This window comes from Terrapene carolina, unplaced genomic scaffold, assembly GCF_002925995.2.
Source record: "Terrapene carolina triunguis isolate 2854851 unplaced genomic scaffold, T_m_triunguis-2.0 Scaffold96, whole genome shotgun sequence".
Classification (NCBI taxonomy): Eukaryota; Metazoa; Chordata; order Testudines; family Emydidae; genus Terrapene; species Terrapene triunguis.
Genome location: NW_020664447.1, coordinates 557,882 through 578,922, shown reverse-complemented (window position 1 = coordinate 578,922; position 21,041 = coordinate 557,882). Strand labels below are relative to the sequence as shown.

Genomic DNA, 21,041 nt, shown 5'->3' with positions numbered 1-21,041 from the left:
CACAGGGGTTCTCAAACTGGGGGTCGGGAGCCCTCAGGGGGTTGCAAAGTTATTACCTGGGGGGTCACGAGCTGTCAGCCTCCACCTCAAACCCCGCTTTGCCTCCAGCATTTATAATGGTGTTAAATATATAAAAAAGTGTTTTAATTTATTAAGGGGGTGGCACTCAGAGGCTTGCTATGTGAAAGGGGTCACCAATACAAAAGTTTGAGAACCCGTCTTAGCAGCAAACAGGTCAAAGAAGTTACTGCAAGTTTGGTTGAGACTTTTGGAGCTAGAACCTCAACTGTTGTAAATTGGCTTAGCTACACTGAAATAACTCAGGATCTGCTCCCCCCTTTTTTATAGCCTTTTGCATAATGCTAGTGCAATCATACTACCTACAATGCTATTTAAATATGGTTCTTGTTAGCACAAGTTTTAAAACATTGCTAACTGTGATAACACAGTTGCCTCTCTGGTGAGACTGTTTTTTTAATCTTATAACTGTGTTAAAATAATGATATAGGTTGAGCCCTTTCCTTGACCCAGCCCCGTACCATTGTCAACTTAAAAAGAAAAACAAAACTATTTTGAAAATGTGCATTCAGCAAAATTTGTAATGGAGGTCACATAAAAATAAATGTGAGTAGTTTTAAAATATGCATTATTGAAACTTTTAAAAACGTATATTTTCCAAATACATTACTCATCTGTAATATTCAAAACATACCATTTTCATTCTTTAATAAAAGAGGTGTATATAGTGTCCAAAGTGAATTATTTCAATATTGGTACATTACAATAATCTAATGCTTGGTTTGGAATCCCAAAAGCCTGAATAAGAAACTTTAAGGTTTGTCCAAGAGAATTTATTAATTATTATTATTATTATTATTATTAACAACATATAAAAATTTGAATTGTATTACTTTATTTTCCTTAAGGGATCTTATTTTGTCTTCCAAGTCCTGTAGAATCCCGTCCTGTTCACAGAAAACGCTTAGCTTGACCTACCAATAAAACCATATATATTTAAGTTAGATTTAAAAGAAGAAAAAAACCCTTCTTTTGTAGCACGATTTTCGTTTTCATTTGGATCAGAATGAGAACAATTACAGTGTAACAGAAACAGCTAAATGCTAAAGTAACTATATTTGACAGAGTTTTGAATTGATGTTTGATACTTACATCAATATCACTTTCTGCAATCTTGACAGGTTTTGTACTTCGTTCTTTTAGTATATCACGCCCTGTCACCTAAAAAGAATAAGGTTTAAAGATATATTAGACTGGTGGCAAAGTGAAGTATAATTATGCTTCAGTGATAAAGAAAAAGTTTTGTTATATGCTCTAGCCAACAAACTATATGATTTACTGACACTAAAAATAAATGTTAAAGGGCTTATCTTTTGAAATATAAGAAATTTTAGATAAATTGTAGAACTTGTATAAAAGTAACAGATCAATACTATTTTCTTCACGAAAAGAAAATGTACGACTCTAGAATTATTACAAAATGCTTGTCATATCAAATCTTTGAAATATGACAATGGTACATCAATATCTAATTCCAAAGGATTACCAATTAGTTAAATTAGGCTGTTTAATGATGTGATAGAATGCAGATAGTGAGTAGGTGAGCCTGCACTCTGATCACTTATAGGCTAATTAGTGCCCCAGGAGAAGCTGATTGTGGTTAATGAACTCAACTGGCCAATCACCCCAGGGCTTAAAGAAGGCACAGGAAGGAAGTGCAAGAAAAGAGGAGAGAGAGAGAGAGAAGAGAGGAACAGGGCTAGCTGGGGTTAAATACACAGAGGGCTCAGACTAGGGAGACCTCTGTTCCCCTCAAGTCCTGCTGAGTGCCTAAAGCTTGGCAAACACTGTAAATAGGTGGGAGCATGGGGGGCTGTAGTGATATTGGTGAAAGGGCATTGAAATAAAGTTTCACTGAGAGCACACCTGGAGGACACTGTGCGGTTTCTGCAGGTCAGAAGACGGGGGTGGAGCAGCACCAGTGACAAATGACTAGTGCAATTGTGTCAGATTTATAATCAAAGGAAACATCGATCCCATTTGTCCTTAGTTTAAAAATAAGGCCCCTATCCTACAAAACTTTGATGTATGAGTCATCTTCATTGGAGTAAATAGGACTATTCATGGTCTTACAGTTAAACACGTGCATAAGCGTTTGCAGGATAGAGGCCCAACTGACTAAAAACGTGTCTTAGTAGTTCCTGCATATCTACAAAGGGCTCACTCTTCCTCAGTCCACAATGAATGTTATGGGAACGCAAAGAGGGATATTAGTCTGGGGCAGGAGCGAAATTTATATTTAAATATACTTCATTTTGGATGTACTTTTTCTAGTTTCACCCTCTCTCATTCCAGTAATCTCTGGCTCCAAATCCAACTTCTAGAAGGAAAGAAGATAATCCTTAGGGACTACCCACAATTTAAAGTGGTACAGAGACTCAACTATCCCTCAACATTTTATTTTAGATGAAGTTAGCCGGTCACCAAGTAGGATTTTCAAATATTATTCTAGTGTTAAGATATAAGTACATTTACCATTTTTATATTATTCATGCCTATACATCTCACCTCTCCATTTTCAAAGAATGCATATATTTATCATGTGAATTTCATGAAATAAAAGCCAGACGTTTATTTCCCCATCATCAAATACAAGAGGGTTTACTCTCCCTTAGAAGAAACCAGTCTTAATTATTTTTATATTTTCAACATAAATTGCCAAATAGTACAATATTTTAATAGGAATGATTTTCCTTTTAAATTTATTAATGCAAGTCATTTAGCATTATTGATAGTAAATATTCAGTCACATTTTCAAGTATAGGAAAATATTTAGTATATTGAAACAAACAGATGTGTGTTCAAGTACAAAATTTGCTGCTTTAATAATCTGCAAGCTAGTGGATAGGTGAACGTTTCTCATTGTCTGCAATGAAAATACGATGAATAATTTGTTATATTTTGAAATGGATTATATAATCACAAGTGCAAAAGTTACCTTAATTTCAAAGCAGTGAAAATGAGAACATAAAATAAGGTTTAGCATGCTTTCACACTTTAGGAATTACATAAAGGAGTCACTACTTAACACAGCCATTCATTTTCAACATATGGTAATACGAAACCAAGCACAGTGAGGTCAGCCATAATTTTGCGTACAGCCTAAAAAAACATTTTGCAGGAAGCTATTCTATTGATCATGATACACCTGTGGAAGCTAGGGTATATACATTGATTGCCATTTGAAAAAAAGCAATGGGATGGTCACATTTCAGATACAAGCAGTCTTACATTTATACCGGACAGTAACCCTTGTGCTGAGTTCTTTAGCACTTTGTAAACCATGTTGATCAGAGGTCCATTATTTTTTATCTGTTTCAAACAAAAGTTTAGCAATAGTTTGTTACTGGGGAAAAAAGATATTACAACTCAGAATCCCATGAAAAACAGAAATAGAGATTCCAGAAGTTAGATAAAATATCTGTAAAGTTGATCTCCTCTCTCTTTCTGCAACTATTCTCCAGGGGAAGGCAACCAGCAGGTACTGTAGCTGCCTCATTCCTGATTGTTACCCCTTGACTTAGAGATGAAGAATATGGATATGTGTAGATCACATTCTTTTTCCTAACTGATCACCAAAATTTAAAAAAACAACCTGGAAATTATAACTGGCTGCTTCTCCTCTGATATAACATTAGTTATGATTTGGAAAGACTGCTAGTTCAACCATGAAACTAATTTTTTTTTTAATTTTACTTTTGCAGCATATGCAAACACAGTGTAACTCAGTGCCTTACAGTGTTGCCAAACCTGTAGTTTCCAAGGGCCCCACCAAGTATAGTGTGATATTTTCTGGACATGATCCAGTGTCAGGAAATTAGCAGTACAGTACAATCTGCTTTGTGCAGACTGCTTAGAGGTGATAACACGAGCACCCTCAGAATCAGGCTATTTTTGATCAATGTTTTGGCTATGGCACATCACAGATCCTGCACTCCTCCATTAACAAAAAAACCGCTATCCACTATTCCTTAATTCTCTCTATGAACACACACATTCCACCTTATTTCTCTCTCCTCTTCACCTCAGAGGAACTGAACTCCAGTTGTTATGACATAAGTTTGGAGCAGATGCTACAGAGAAGGTTACAAAGTTATAGCTTGGTTTTAGTAAGGCTTTTGACATGTCCCACATATTTGCATAAGCAAACTAGGGAAATGTGGTCTAGGTGGGTGCACAACTATAAGATGGATGCACAACTGGTTGAAAGACCAGTAGTTATCAGTGGTCCCTGTCAAACAGGGAAGGCGTATCTAGGAGGTCCCTCAGGAGTCATTCCAGGGCCTGGGACTATTCAATATTTTCATTAATGACTTGGATGATGGAGTGGAGACTATGCTTATAAAATATGGAGCTAACACCAAGCTCAGAGAAGTTGCAAGCACTTTGGAGGACAGGATTAGAATTCAAAACAATCATGACACATTGGAGAATTGGCCTGAATTCAACAAGATGAAATTCAATAAAGACAATTGCCAAGTACTATTCTCAGGAAGGAAAAATCAAATGCACAACTACAAAATGGGGAATAACTGGCTAGGCAGCAGTACTGCTGAAGAGGATCTGGGAGTTACAGTGGATTACAAATTGACTTTGAGTCAACAATGTGATGCAGCTGAAAAAAAGGCTACCACCATTCTAGGGTGCATTAACAGGAATATCGTAACTAAGACACGGGAGGTAACTATCCCGCTCTGCTGGCACTGCTGAGGCCTCAGATGGAATACTATGTCCAAATGTGGGCACCACACTTTAGGAAATATCTGGACAAGTTGTAGAGTCCAAAAGCAACAAAATGATAAAAGGTTTAAAAAACTAATCTATGAGGAAAGATTAAAAAAACTGGGCATGTTTAGTCTTGGGAAAAGAAGTTTCGGGGAGGAGAGGGGGAGAAACCTGATAACAGTCTTCAAATATATTAAGGGCTGTTTATAAAGAGGATGGTGATCAACTGTTCTCCATCTCCACTGAAAGTAGGACAAAAGTACTGGGCTTAATCAGCAGCAAGGGAGATTTCGGTTAGATATTAGGAAAAACTTTCTAACTATAATGGTAGTTAGGCTCTGGAATAAGCTTCCAAGGTACATTGTGGAATCCCCATCATTGGATTTTTAAAAACGAGTTGGACAAACACCTGTCAGGGAAGATCTAGGTTTACTTGATTCTGCCACAATGCAGGAAGCTGGACTTGATGACTTGCCAAGGTCCCTTCCAGTCCTACATTTCTATGATGAACCACTGAATGGCTTCATAGAGGACCCCAGATTTTCTTGAATTGCTCTAGTGCAAATGCCTAATGGAATACACTCTTCTACACATCATTAGGCCTTCCTCATTCACATTCTGCATTTCCTAATCTGGAATGTATGTTTGAATTAAAAAAATCAACAAGTTACTATGGTATTATGAGATCAGATTTACCCACCCACTCTACAGACAGATAGTTTAATTATTAAGCAGAAAAACTACTTCCTTTTAGCATTTCTCAATTCTCCACTGCCTGTAGCATACTTTATTATAAGCTTACACATGAAATGTCTTTCCTTACCGTGTAAGGATTTGACTAGTTTTCAGTAAATAAGGGCTTGTCTACACTTTCAATGCTACAGCAGCATAGCTGCGCCACTGGGCAGCACTCTGTGTTTCAGTGTAGACACTACCTACATCAACGGGAGGGATTCTCCTGTCAGCACAGATAATCCACCTCTCCGAGAGGTGGTAACTAGGTCAATGGAAGAATTCTTCTGTTGATCTAGCACTGTCTATGTGGTGACTTGTTTTACTTTAACTACGCTGCTCAGGGGTGTGGATTTTTCACACCCTTGACTGATGCAGTTAAATCAAGCTAGTCTTCTAGTGTACATCAGGCCTAAGGCATGGGGCCACACATTAAACAATGAGGATAAAACAAAATATCAAATAGTTGCTCATTCAGTGAACACCTTCCTTACTGTGCACTGAATGAGGCAGGGATCCTATGGAAAAAAACTGTATGTGATCATGTAATTAAAAACTGAGTCATAATTAGGGCTACAATTTTGTCACACAAATTTTTAATATATTTCATGGCACAGGTGCAAAAAAAACAATTATGTCTGGAAAGCAGGACAGTGGGGAGCCCAGGGGTGGTTGTGGGAGAACAAGTTCACCCCTTACGCTCATGGCTCCTGTACCGTGGGGCTAGGCCCAGGTCCCCCGCTCTTGGCAGTGCGACCTGGCCCACGTGGTCACAACACCTCCATAGATGAAGACAGATGGCCAAAGTTGATTGGCATTGTGACCTAGCACATGGGGTCGCAACACCACTCAGGTTTGGAGGAGTGGACATGCCAAACCTGCGTGGTGTCATGATCCCATGCGCTAGGTCGCAACACTTATCAGCATTTCACAGACTTTATTCAAATTCACTGTTTCTGTGACTGCTGTGACAAAATTGTAGCTTTAATCATAATATGCACACACAAAGAAGGCAAATAAAAGTGGCACAGGCAACATTAATCTGGTTTTTCTTAATTTTTGAGTGCTTGACTTTGCAATCTTTAATATGTTGTTTTATTAGAGTAATTTTCTAATTAAAAAACAAACAGATTTACAAAATGCAGAAATTCAATCATTTGTAACCATATTGACACCTTTCCCCAATTTGGGTCACCAGCAGGATCTAGATCCTTAGATTCACAGCACAGATTTCTACCACTTGAGCTAGCAGAGTAACTGGTAGCAGTACTAGGCTGTAATCCTCTATGTGGACCAGGCTGTAGAGGAGGGATAAGAAACATGCTTTGCCACTGGGTTTCATATGTATTTGCTAACAGCAAAAAATGTAGAGACTCAGGACCCCAGGGTTCAATTTCAGGTTCAGGAGGTGAGTGTTAACTAATGGTTATATAGACCTTTCTGCCTATGCCCCCCTGCATATCCTACCTCTTCTTTCTGCCCTCCACCCTGACTCCTGACACACTTTATACCTATTCAACTCCCACCCTGGCCCTCTTTTCCCCTGCACCTATCCCCCCTTTCATCATCTGAATCCTGCCCCCCTGCTCCTATTTACTCTCACCCCCAACTCCTGTCTCCCTCCCCTTCTGCTTCTATCTACCCCTCAGCTCATGTACCCCTCTCCACCTAGCTCCTGTCCCTGTCCGCTTCTGCTTTCCCCTACCCTCCAGCTCCTGCAACCTCATCCCTCCATATCTGCAATCCTGTATGACTACTTCCTTGTGGATGGGGGGGAGTGGTAGATGTGGTATATCTTTACTTTATTAAGGTTTTTGATACTGTCTCACATGACAAACTAGGGAAATACAACCTAGATGGAGCTACTATTGGGTGGGTGCATAACTGGTTGGAAAGCTGTTCCCAGAGATTAGTTATCAGTGGTTCACATTCAAGCTGGAAGAGTATATCAAATGGGGTCCTGCAGAGATCAGTTCTGGGGCTGGTTCTGTTCAATATCTTCATCAGTGATTTAGATAATGGCATAGAGAGTACACTTATAAAGTTTGTGTATGGTACTAAGATGGGGGGAAAGTTGCAATTGCTTTGGAGGCCAGGATTAAAATTCAAAATGATCTGGACAAACTGGAAAAATGGTCCGAAGTAAACAGAATGAAATTCAATAAGGACAAATGCAAAGTACTCCGTTTAGGAAGGAACAATCAGTTGCACACATACAAAATGGGAAATGACTGCCTAGGAAGGAATACTGCAGAAAGGGATCTGGGGGTCATAGTGGATCACAAGATAAATATGAGTCAATAGAGTAACATTGTTGCAAAAAAAAGGAAACATCATTCTGGGATGTATTAACAGGGATGTTGTTAGCAAGACACGGGAAGTAATTCTTCCGCTCTACTCCTACGCTGATTAGGCCTCAACTGGAGTATTGTGTCCAGTTCTGGGCGCCACATTTCAGAAAAGATGTGGACAAATTGGAGAAAGTCCAGAGAAGAGCAACAAAAATGATTAAAGGTCTAGAAAACATGACCTATAAGGGAAGATGGAAAAAATTGGGTTTGTTTATTCTGGGGAAGAGAAGACTGAGAGGGGACATGATAACAGTTTTCAAGTACATAAAAGGTGGCTACAAGAAGGAGGGAGAAAAATTGTTCTCGTTAACCTCTGAGGATAGGACAAGAAGCAATGGGCTTAAATTGCAGCAAGGGTGGTTTAGATTTGACATTAGGAAAAACTTCCTGTCAGGGTGGTTAAGCACTGGAATAAATTGCCTAGGGAGGTTGTGAAATCTCATTCACTGGAGATTTTTAAGAGCAGGTTAGACAAACACCTGTCATGGATGGTTTAGATCAGGGAAGCCGCGGCCAGCACATCCCTCGCCCGCGCCGCTTCTCGCGCCCCCATTGGCCCGGGATGGCGAACCGCGGCGAGTGTGGGCCGCAATCGGCCGAACCTGCCGCGTCAGCAGGTAAATAAACTGGCCCAGTCCGCCAGGGTGTTTACCCTGGCGAGCCACGTGCCAAACGTTGCCGACCCCTGGTTTAGATAATACTTAGTCCTGCCATGAGTGCAGGGGACTGGACTAGATGACCTCTTGAGGTCTCTTCCAGTCCTACAATTCTATGATTCCTTCTCCTCTTCCACACTGCTTGGACACCAACTGCGGGCGCTGAGAGCACAGGAGAGTCTTTCTACTCTCAGTTCCTGTGCCCAGCACTAAGGTGGTTCCCAGTTGGGAGATGCAATTGCAGAGAAAATCTTGCTCAGTCCCTTCAATAATGATTTATGCCTGAGGAGAAGAGTTTCACACTATGAGAGCTAGCAGGCTGTTGTGCTGAGCAAAATTATTAGTTTTCTTTTCATGGATTTTTCAAAACCTAAAGTTTATTAATCTAGTTTTGTTTTCAATCTGCTTACCATGGAGGATAGCTATTTTAACTGAGACACAGAGTTTGAGCTTCAGGATAATAACATTATTTAACATCTTGAATTCATGCAGTATGATATTGGCGACCTGATATAAATAAGAATTTGAGATCTCTCTTTGGGAAGAAATGTCAATTAATTGAACTCACCACTGGATGCCACTATTGCTTGATACAGATGTTAATACAGAATTTCACTGGCTGTGAAAAACTTGAACTTTAAACAATGTCACATGAATTTGATCCTATTGCTAAAGAATAATCACAAAGTAATATTTTGATAGACTGAACTTGGAAAATTTGTTTAAATAAAAAGGAGTGAGTGTATATATAATATACATTATATAAATATATACTATAAAATTGAAACAAAATGCACCAAATTTAGAAGAATTTCACAGCACTGAAAAACTCAGTGACATTGTCAAGGTTGTGAATGCAAGCTGTAGGAACATGAGAGCAATATGGGCTTATTTTTCAAACCTACCCTATTGTCCAGTAGGCTAATTATAGGAAGTTTCTGGCTATTTAATAGCTCAATAATGGCATAAAGTGGTTAGGAAAATATTGCATTACTCTTAAGTGAACCATGGAGAATAATTTAGGGAAAGTTTAATTCATTCTGAAAGGAGTTCCACCTAATCTTTGGTTGTGAGCTGTGGGGCCATGATGCTAAATTTCATAGGATGAGTGGTTTGAAGAAAGGAATTATTTAAGATCTTCAGAAATGCAAGTATGGCAAGGAAAACCCACACATAATAATATGGAGGTGAGAGGAAGATTGCAATATATTCAACTAATTTATCACAACACTACTACATTATAAATATGTTTAGAAATAATAATATTCTTACTGTTATCATAAAAGGAGACAGCTTCTAATAGAAATAAAGGAAAAATAGGAATGAATAAACACTGAAATTCTGTATTCTGTTAACTTAGAATACTCAGTCTTAAACATAACAGCATTACCATAATGCTGTAACAGACATTAATATTCTGAATCAGATTTTACTCTGGTTTCTTTAAATTTACAAAAGATAAAATAAATTATTCTTGCACTGTTTTCAGATTAAACTAAAACAAAATAAACTTGCAACAAATTTACTGTGTTTACATTTTCAGCCTATAGTCAGTGAAGTAAGACTCTCAATTTTAGAGATTTTCCAGTTACACCAAAAGAAAATTCAGCATTCTAAAGTCTGGATACACAAGATTGTGAGTAATGCAAGTAGGGAGAAGATATACAGAGGACTGATGGGATGATCAATACTGGAAATATGATTCCTATAAATATGTCCTACCTTTAGATCCAGATATTCCAAGTCTTTCTTCAGCTGGATGTAGGTGTCATCAGCCTTCAGTTAAATATATAAAAAGAATGAACAACAATGCAATGTACGGTATTCCACTACTTTAAAAGTAATTTGCAAATACTGGAAAACTTGTATTAAGCTATATGTAAGAAATAAAAAGTAAAGTGACAAAGCGGGTACACAAGTGGCACAAAATAAGCACATTGGCCTGACTGTCACATTGCTGTTTATGGCTGAATATGAAATAGGCAAAGTATGATGGAGAACAGATTCCCCCCCCTTCCATAATGTACAGGGTGACAAAAACATACTTATGGCTTAAATTATTTTCGAAGGCATGAACAACACTTTTATGGCTAGTATACTCAGAGTAGGGTACTTTATTGAAAAAGGTGTTAAGCCATGGCTTAGAATCCTGTATTACATGCCTTTTTGACAGAAAAATTTGCCTTATTTAGGATTGGTCTTAGATATGAAATGTAAAATATTTCATTAAATAACAAGTCATCAAAACACTTCTGGTCAAATTTCATACACATTTTAAAATACTGTATGCATCCCTCAGTTTGGGAGAGATGGAACAGCCGCTTCATGGATAATATTAAATAAAAATTATCATATAGTTAGAGAACCATTCTGGCTTTTCATCTGATCATGTTCAAATGAATACTTTTTTTTCTTTTTGAAACACTGTCTAGTTAGTAGCTGCTCTCTGTATGGTCTTATAATTATACAAAGATAGTATTACCTTTACTTAAGTTACTCCCAAAAATGTGCACACCAGAGTCACAACAGAAAATGATTTCTCTTCTTTCAACAGAAATATTTTCAACAAACAACAAAGCAAGACATAACTGTTGCAAACAATCTTTGTTAACTGGGCAAAATATCCAGAACACTGTTTGGAATTATTTTCATTATTTTGAATTCTGGATTTATTGGCATAAACAGAGGAAAAGACAACTATTCTGGTTTCAAGTTTTGAGACTTCAGTGTTTTGATACAATGAAAATAGTTATCTGAAAAAACTCTGTGCTAGCGAATCCATATACCACACTTAAATTTCTTTGCAAGGATTAATTTAAGATTGCTCTGGTATGTTCAATATTCTTTGTAATAGAGAAAGTTATGTTTGACCAATTAGCTTACTTGATTGCCTGAATACTCTACAGTATATAAACTATTTCACTGCAGCTGTTTGGCAGGTGAAGGAAATGGGAAATAAGTGTTTTAAAGAAAAAATAGTGAAAAGTTCCTTAAATTTGGTCAAAACAAAAATTGCTGAAAGCTTTAAAAGAGAGCCCCCACATTTTGCTTCATGGTCATAAATGTGCCCAGGTTACTAGATGGCTCCCCTTTGGAGAATGTTACAAATCTAGTACCTTGATAAAGAGATTAATAACAACTGCATTTCTGCCCCATCTCCAATTTTAAAACTTCTTACATAAATGCTATCAGCTGTGTTGTTATGGACCTATGATGGCTAGTGTTATTGACCAATTAAGCAAAAGGACAATTCGACTTTTATGAGCTAATCTTTACCTGCAGAAATTATGCAGTTACAAGCTACTATGAGTGTTCTAGCTGGTTGATATATCTCACTTTGGAGTTAATGCAGCATGTGGTGAAGTGAGCCACTCCCATTATGAAAGCAGTGCAAAGACATTGTTTTGCTTCAGTCAGAATGAATAAAGTATACTTAATTCTCTTTTCTGAAAAGATTTTAAGAGGCAGCATTTTCAGAAATAATATCAAAGCGAAGTGATATTTAAAGCTTTGAAACCATAAGCAACAGCATCCAGTAGCTTAAAATACTTATAATTTACAGCATGTACAACAACAAAGAAAAAACACAAATGATTCAAGGATTGAGAATACCAAAGAATGGGCAAGGAAGCACAGACTCAAGCACGTCACTAATGGAGCATTTGCAGAGTCACAAATTATCATACAGCACAGATGAGCCAATCAGCAGCTGACCTGATAGATGGAATTAGTTGGCAAATGCTGTAGTAATTGGGCGATTGTGTAATTTCGTATACTAGCCAACTTAGCCTGATGTCTCCTTAATCGAATGAGAAGCAATGTTAGCTCTTCAGGCTGCAGGTATTTAGACACATTGTAAAGAGGATATTAGCAGTCTTCAGGGAGCGTCACTGTAATTACATTCTTCACCTCAGTGCCCAGACAGCATTTACTTGACCTGATTAAGCAACTATTTAATTAATTCTGCATTTGGTCAAATAAACGCAATAAAAGAAAAGAGTGTACTAGAAAACTGTAGTATAGTAACAAAACTAAAGAAGTTCTACACATGGCCTACTCCTGCCCCCACTGGAGTCAACAGCAAAATTCCCATTGACTTTAATGAGAGCTGGACATGGTCCACACTTAAGCTTATGTAGTTCAAGTTTAAGAAGAGTTAGCTGGTTTTCAAACAACACGAAAAAACAATATGACTAAGAAAATAGCAGGACTTGAAAACCTTACTACAATAATTTGGTGGCAGGGAAGGGAAAAAGAATTCTAACATTTCAACTTACCGACTTGCCATGTAAACTGGGTGCACTTACAGTATGGGTCATATATCCCATAGTAGGCATGGAGCGTCTATCAACGTGTGCTGAATTCTGTAATAAGAGCCATAATCAAAATTATGAAGACTACCTCAAGTGTGAAGTATGGTCTTATGGTTTAGGTACTTGACTGGGATTCAGGAGATTTGGCTTATATTCATGGCTCTGCCAGACTTCCTGTTTGACTTTAGGTAGGCTCTAATTTGGGGTAAATTCATTAATGCTTGTGAGGAATGAAGATATTACAATACGCATCATAGGAAAGCCTATAAATAAACAAACATAGGAATTTGGGAACTGCCATACTGGATCAGACCAGGGACTAATTCAGTACATGTCTCTCGCATTGGCCAGTACCAGATGCTTCAGCGGAAGGTGCAAGAAATGTTGTGGTCAACAATTATGGAATAAGATGCCCATACAGGAAGTTTCTTCCTAAACCTGTTAGTTAGTGGTTGGTTTATGCTCTGAAGAAGCACAGTTTTCCCTTACATTACTATGGATGTCCTTTTTGAGCCATATAGATGTCTAATCCTTTTCTGAATTCCACTAAGCTCCTGGCTCAGTGACATCTTGTAGCAGCGAGTGCCACACACCAATGTGGTGTTTGGTAAGACATATAAATCACCTTTTATCAGTTCTGAATTTGCCACATTTCAATTTCACTGAATGTTCCTTTGTTCTTGTAACACAAAAAAGGGTAAAGAGCAGTTCCTGACTTACCCTCTCTATACTACTCATTATTTTGTGTACATCTTTCATGTTCCTCTCTTAATCCCAGTCCTTTCAGTCTCTCTTCATACAAAGACTTTCCATGCCTCAAATGATTCTCATTGTCTGCCCGGAACACCCTCAAATATTGCTATCTTATTTTTAAGAGACAGGGTAACTAAAATTAAAACACAGTATTCTAGGTGAGGGAGTACCATGGATATATATAGGGGTGTTATAAATCAAAAAATATTAAATAAGCACTAACTATTTTCTTCTACAAATTGTATAGAAAGTGAAAACAATGTTATGGTTCACAGCTTGATAGAAATTAATATGGCATGAAAAGAATTAGTTTTTTTGTCATACAAATATAAATAGCTAAAGAAAACAAAAATGAAAAGCAAGGAGCTGCGGTGTCAGGGAGCAACTCTAACATTTTGATGGAGTAAGGGAAGAATGATATTGCATGTTCTTTTACAACGGTATACCTTCAACAGCAGTACAGCCAATGTAATTAGAAAAACAATGGTAGGTGAGCTATAACAGGAACTTTAAGAACATGTCATTTTCCAGTGCTATATTTCACTAGGGTTGTTTAATCAGCAGGTAATTTTGTCCCCCATTTATATATGTGAAGTATGCCATTATAAAACTAGACCCCAAACCATATATACAATAACAGTGATGAAAGATCTATGATAAACTGAACCAGTGGAAAAGATGTGAAGCCGTGAGTGGAACTGTGCTGAGTACACATAAGCAACAAATCCCAAAACGACATGAAGTAATCTTCTTTGCCGAATATCAGCACGTTACTGAATCTGAAATGGGTGTGGGTTTGCAAGTCATCTTCCCTTCCCACTCCTAACATTTGACGTCTGAAGAATGAGTAATGCGCTCCCACTTTGTTCCAGTGTTACTGCTAAAGGATCTTCTATGCTCTCCTTTACCTTCCCTCTGCTCATAGTGCACTGGGAGAGAAAACCTATTTATGCTACAGTCCAGCACTGACACTGAGCTGAGGTGGAGAGACTAACCATAATCTGTTGCATGGGATTGTAGAACAGTTGTTAGAAAATCTATGTTCATTTTCTTTCCAAGAATTATCAGCTGACAGTGGGGGCAAGCTAATTAACATGGGACAGGGTGGACTGCATTCTGTCTCACCAGAAAATTCTTTTGGACTATGGAAGACAGTGGTCAGTGTTGGGAAAATATCTCCTCCCACTCAAAGATCAAGAGGGTGACTCGTCTTCAAGAAAGGAGCCAAAAGAGAAACAGGCCACCAGGCCTCTACAATAAAACTATAAAAGTGGGGGGGGCGGGGGGAGAGGAAGGTGGATTGGGGGAAGGGAGAGACATAAGGGTCTGGGTTTTTGTGGGGTTTTTTCATTTTAGGTTGGAAAAATCTGAATTCTCAAGAAAACTGCAGGGATAGCCTGCTGCCAACCCTACGGAACTAAACCTTGCAGACTTCATGCAACCCCTATTTGTGAGCTTTACAAAGACTGGGTTTACCATTCCTCTATGGCAGGGGTTCTCAAACTGGGGGTCGGGACCCCTCAGGGGGTCGTGAGGTTATTACATGGGGGGTCGTGAACTGTCAGCTTCCACCCCAAACCCCGCTTCACCTCCAGCATTTATAATGGTGTTAAATATATAAAAATGTGTTTTTAATTTATAAGGGGGGGGTCGCACTCAGAGGCTTGCTATGTGGAACGGGACACCAGTTCAAAAGTTTGAGAAGCACTGCTCTATGGTGTTACTTTTATGATATGCTAAGTCTATTCAATTTGCCAGCAATGTAATATATCAGGTCTTTTGTACCAGACTTTAGACTGCTTGAGGAGGCTTTGGAAAATAATATGCATTATATACATTGTGTAATTAAAAAGGTCTCTCCCCCATCCCCCCAAGATGACATCTGTAAAGAAGCAGCTGACACAAGAAAAGAACAGTTACTTACCTTACAGTAACTATGCTTCTTCAAGATGCATTATCTACATGGATTCCACTCTTGGTGTGCATGTGCCCCATGCATTCAACATGAGTTACTTTTGGCCATAAGTGTCTATTGGAGCCGTACTAATGACTTAGATGTCCTCATGCCCACCCACCTGAGGGCATATAGGGCAGAGCTGGCCTAACTTTTCTTCAGTTCCTTCACCAGTACAGAAGCCAAGAGCAGAAGAACTCCATGGTTGCATGGAAGATGGGCAGGTTGGAGAGTCCATGTGGACAATACATCTTGAAGAACCACAGTTACTGTAAGGTAAGTAACTACTCTCTTTGAGTGATTGTCCACATGGATTCCACTCTTGGTGGCTAACAAGCATATTTGCTTGGAGGTGGGTACTTGGAGGACCCCTGTTTAAACAATGATAGTAGGACAGTCCTATCAAAGCAGGCATCAAATTAGAAGACTCTGTCAAAAAATAGTGTCTTGTCAAGGTGTGGATAGAGCTCCAAGTAGCTGCTCTACAGATTTTGGAAATAAGAACTTTCTACAAATATGCAGCAGATGCTGCCTGAACTCTAGTGGAATAGGCTCTAATGTGGCTAGGTGGATCTAATCTGGCTAATTTGTAACATGTCCTTATCTAAGTAGATCTCCAACTGTATAATCTCTGAGAGGATATAGTCTGACCCGTAACCCTCTCTGCAAAGGCCACACACAGTCTAGGTGTGTTCCTGAATGGTTTTGCCCTTCAGTGTAAAATGACAGTGCCCTTAGTACATCAAGTGTATGAAATTTAGCTTCTCCCAAGGATGAGTGAGGCTTGGGGAAGAAAACTGGGAGATTAATAAACAGGTTCACACGGAACTCTGAAATTACTTTGAGCAGGAATTTGAGATGAGGCCGGACAGTAACCCTGTCCTTATGAAACACTGTATAAGGGGGGACCCAGTCATGAGGGACTGAATTTTTACTATCCTTCCAGCTGATGCAATGGCTACTAAAAAGGCAGTCTTCACTGGTAGGTGATACATTGAACAGGTTGCTAAGGGATCAAAGGGATTCATCAATCATGTTCGTACTATACTGAAGTCCCAAGAGGGAGGGGGGCTCCCTAACTGGAGTAAAGACATGAGTAAAGCCATTAAGAAATCTAGCCACTCTATAGCATGGCCCTGCTTAGGTGAGTGATATGCAGATATTGCTTCTAGATTGACTCTTACAGAGCAGATTGTTTCAGGGCTAGTAAATACTCCAATATTGCTGAAACCTCCTTCAAAGTCTTGTTGAAGGAGACAGCTCAGCTGCAGCTGAGATGTTTATATAGAAAGCCTCTTCCACTTCCTTTTTAAGTCAGTCTAATTGAGTCTTTCCTGCTTTGGACCAGAACATTTTGAATTTCAGCTAAACAGCTTCTTTCAGTGGACGCCATTCAGCTAGCATCCAGGCTGTCGGATATAACAAAGCTGGCTCCAGTTACAGGATCTGACCACTGTGTTGCTAGAGTATGTTGGGTAGGACAGGTAAGGTGATTTGGGGGCTATGTTGAGAGGTTCATCAGATCCAAATACCAGAACTCACTGGCCCATGCTTTGGCTATCAGTTCTGTATCTTGCCTCAGTTTCATCAGAACCTTCACTATCAGGAGGACTGGCAGAAAGGTGTACATCAGTCCAAGTGCCATTGAGTGAGAATGGCATCCATCAAGGAGTCTGGGCTGGGATTCCCTTTGAAACATAATATCTGACACTTCTTGTTGTGGTTTGTGGCAAACAGGTCTATTTCTAGAAATCCAGAAATTCTGGAAAGACTCTGCAGGATTGAGTCTTTGATAGACCATTTGCAATTGTCTGAGAACTGTCTGCTAAGTTGATCTGCCAATGTGTTCTGAAGGCCAGGAAGGTGCATAGCCACTATTGTGATTTGATTCTGAATGCACAAGTCCAGAGCCAAATGGCTCCCTGACAGAGTAGAGATGACCTGGCTCCTCCTTGACTCTTGACATAATATCAGTACTTGGATTGTGGATCCAGGGAGTAGTAGGAATAATTATGGCTCTGAACTCAATTACATTTATTTGGAGGGGAGCTTCTTGAGGGGCTATGCCCTCCCACTTTTAACCTGCCTTAAGGATGAGCGATGGAGGGGGAAGAGGCAGAGAGGAACAAGCGGAGATGGGGCCTCGGGGGAAGAGGCAGCATGGGGCAGGGTCTCATGGGGAAGGAGCAGAGCAGCAGGCAGGGCCATGGTTTGAGTGCCGATGGCCCCCGCACTACTAGGGTGCTTCTGGCGCTCCTTCAGCCCTGCAGCTTCTACAAGGGCTTGGGGCACCCATTTTTTCAGAGGCCCCTAAATTGGCCAGGGCCCCCCAAATTGGGCATCGGCCCCATGGCCTTGTGTGTTAATCCACCACTGCCTGGAATTTGACACCATCCCCTATAAAGTCTACGTTTTGAGTTGGACTAAGCGTGGATCTCTCTCTGTTGAATTTGAGACCCAGAGTGGCAAGGATCTTTAAGGTTATTTGAATTGAGTTGGATCACTTGTTGGGGTGATGATTTTCAGATCAGCCAGTTGTCAAGGTAGGGGCAGACCTGAATTCATTGTCTCCTAAGATGAGTTTGCATGACTACCAAGCATTTGTTGAAAATCCTTGGATCGTGTTTGTGGATCGGATGCGGATACAAATTTTGTATCTGCGCAAGGCTCTACTGACAGTGAGATGCTCCTGATTCTGAGGTATGTCCTGTGGTCTGGCTGAATGGATATGTAGAAATGGGAATCTGATGGGTTGAGAGCCATGAACCAGTCTTGACTAACGTCCACAATTCCCTCATTAGAGCCTCACCATCCTGAACTTGAAACAGTGGATGAATTTGTTGAGACATTGAAGATCCAAAATGGGATGCCATTCTTTGGGATGAGAAAATAATACTCCTGAACTAAGAACCCACATGTGAGGCTACTTGGTCTCCTCCAGCAATAGCCCACAGTCCCAGGCCCGGTCCACTGTGTCTCTGGACTTTATAGTGGATTTGCCTTGTTCCCACTTTGGCACGGTGGTGCTAGTTGTCATCAGTCTTTTGACCAAAAGAGCCCCATTGGATGCTAAAATGAAGAGGAGAAGAACCAACCCAGCCCAGACCCCTCACTGGGATTGGGGCATTTCCCAATCAAGGTACAGGTCTGGGAAGAACAATCGAAATGCCAAGATTGTCCGGAATACAGACAAAGACACCCCTCCCCCACTCAGCAGAGACTTTTCCCCTTCAGAGAGGCGGGTCTAGTCCATGTCGACCTACATGGGTTCAGGCTGAAGCATGGATGCAGGATATTGACTGGTTCATGCCATCAAAACCAGCATGGCTCAAAGCGTCACCCTCCTTTCTTGGCAGCACTCAGATAGACAGTTGTTAATTTTAATATATAGATTGATAAAAGTGTTCAGGCCAGCTGGAGACTCTATCCAAGCCAGTTTAGCCTTAATGTCGTCATTGAGACCATGCCAAAAATGATGGCACTGAGCACCCTTTTCCCATTCTGTGTCTGCATCAGAAGTCAGCAACATAATTATCTGCCCACCAGCATCCTTGCCTTAGTGTCTGGAGTGCAACCACTGCCGTGTTTGTGTGGTTCGGGTTGCCAAAAATCACCAACATCCAGGCCAACACCTCCTCAGTCAGCAAGCTGATAAGCCTCACCTTGGTCTTGTCAGTAGGACATGTCTGCAGGTACAGTAGAAGGCGAAGATGGCACTGATTTAGAAACCCACAGAGCTTCCCCCAGTCACCACTGAACTTGCTGGGCAACGTTATTTTTGGCTCTCAGTAGGTTTTGGGTCACAGGTGGCACAGCTTGTGCTTGCAGGGTGGCATTCACTGCAGGGCACTGATCTGGGTCTGTAGATTCCGCAAAGCATTCTCTAGCTCCACGAATAAGATGTTGGCTTTAGAGGGGTCCATCCTAGTAGCTAAGCCAGGGACTTTCAGGCTACTCAGACTGTTGTGACCAGGGTGTAGACAGTCAAGCCTAGAAGCTGGAGCAGGAGTCAGGAACCAGAGTAAAGGATGAGAGCCGGAGTCAGTAACCAGAAATCAAGCTAAGAGTGTCAGCTGGAGTCAGGAGCAAGCAGGGAAGCAGGGCTGGAATGGATTTGAGTGCGGCAGGGAACAAGGCTGGCACAGGAGTAATCACAACTGAGGACATAAGTGTTGAGCTTGTTGCTGCTGCTGAGCTTATAAACAGGCCTTGCTGGCTCTGTTCAGCCAATCAGGCAGGTGAGTGGGAGAGGACTCCCTGCTCTGTCTAGATAGGAATGGGGAAAAGAAGCACACAGCTTCCAAGGGAGGCGGTTCTATCCAGAGTACCCTGTTTTTGAGGGGAAGAGACTGGTTCTGGTGTCTTAGATATTGCCACCGTCAGCCTCACTCAGAGACGAGTCCAGTACTAGGCCCACAATTAAACCATGCAGTACCATATATGCTCTGGGTACCCAGATAGCAAGTTCTGAAGTGCTAGTACTCAGGAACACATTTCTGATTTGACTGGTATGGAGATGGCAGGTGCCAAGATCGTGCCAAAGGGTTGGCATTGAGAGAAATACAGTCCACAGATTTAGTGGGTACACATGGTGCTCTTTTCGTACATGGTGCTGGCACAGAGCTTTTGGCCCTTATGGGGTTGAGGCCGAGGCAAGTCAGAAGTCTGATATCTATGTCTTTACTCTCTAGGCACTAGAAAAGGTGACCTGTGCTTTCTGCCCTGTCAGACGAAGTCAACACCAGAATGGTGGCAAACGGGAAGGCAGAAACTCAGCTCCCTCAGCACTAATGGAAAGGGACGAACCAGAGGAACATGGGTTTAGCTCTGCCTTTCCTCCTGGTATTCAAGCTCTCAAGGGAAACAACTTCAGGCAGGCTTCTTTAGCTTTCTGAATTTGCTTCAAGACGACGACACATATGGAGCATAGCTTGGAAATATGTCCATGTCCTAAGCAGAATAGCAACCAGGAGTGCCAGTCATTAAGCACCACTGAAGCGTCACATGAGGGCAGGTTTTGAACCCAGGAGATCTAGCTCCTGCAGTGTCGCTAGCACTCCCGTGAGGTGGACAAAAGGGAGGGGTTCTAGCCTAAACTGAAATGTATCTAGGTTCGTGTTCTCTCTCTCTATATATAAATAAATAAATAAATAAATAAAAGCCTGCAGGTAATAACTATATGTATTAACTACTAAGTACGAAGACTATTAAATATGTTTGCATAGTGTGCAGAGAAGAAGGCAGACACCACACAAGAGTTCTGTCTTACTGCCATGGGCATTAGGAAGAAATTGAGGAACAATTCAGCCTGCTCTAGTCTTTATGCCCTTGGGTGAGGGGGCAGGGGACATCTATGGCACAGGCATAGCCAACCATCTCCATTGGAGCTAACAGAATCCAGTGTTGCACACATGGGGCAATACGCACCCAGACTGGAATCTATGTGGACAATCACTTGAAAAATAACTATGCACTACTT

The 21,041-nt window shown here is 40.5% G+C and overlaps 1 protein-coding gene across 2 annotated transcripts in view; it reads right to left on the bottom strand.

Moving 5' to 3' along the window:
- PLEKHA7 (pleckstrin homology domain containing A7) overlaps positions 1-21,041 on the bottom strand; it is a 306,972-nt gene that overhangs the window by 49,556 nt on the left and 236,375 nt on the right. For both annotated transcript variants that reach the window (XM_026651359.1, XM_026651360.1), the window contains 5 exons: positions 12,820-12,906; positions 10,265-10,318; positions 9,815-9,838; positions 1,171-1,239; positions 912-992 (listed from right to left, as the gene is read on the bottom strand). In XM_026651359.1, the coding sequence (XP_026507144.1) occupies positions 912-992; positions 1,171-1,239; positions 9,815-9,838; positions 10,265-10,318; positions 12,820-12,906 (315 nt within the window). The remainder of the gene's footprint in view (positions 1-911; positions 993-1,170; positions 1,240-9,814; positions 9,839-10,264; positions 10,319-12,819; positions 12,907-21,041) is intronic.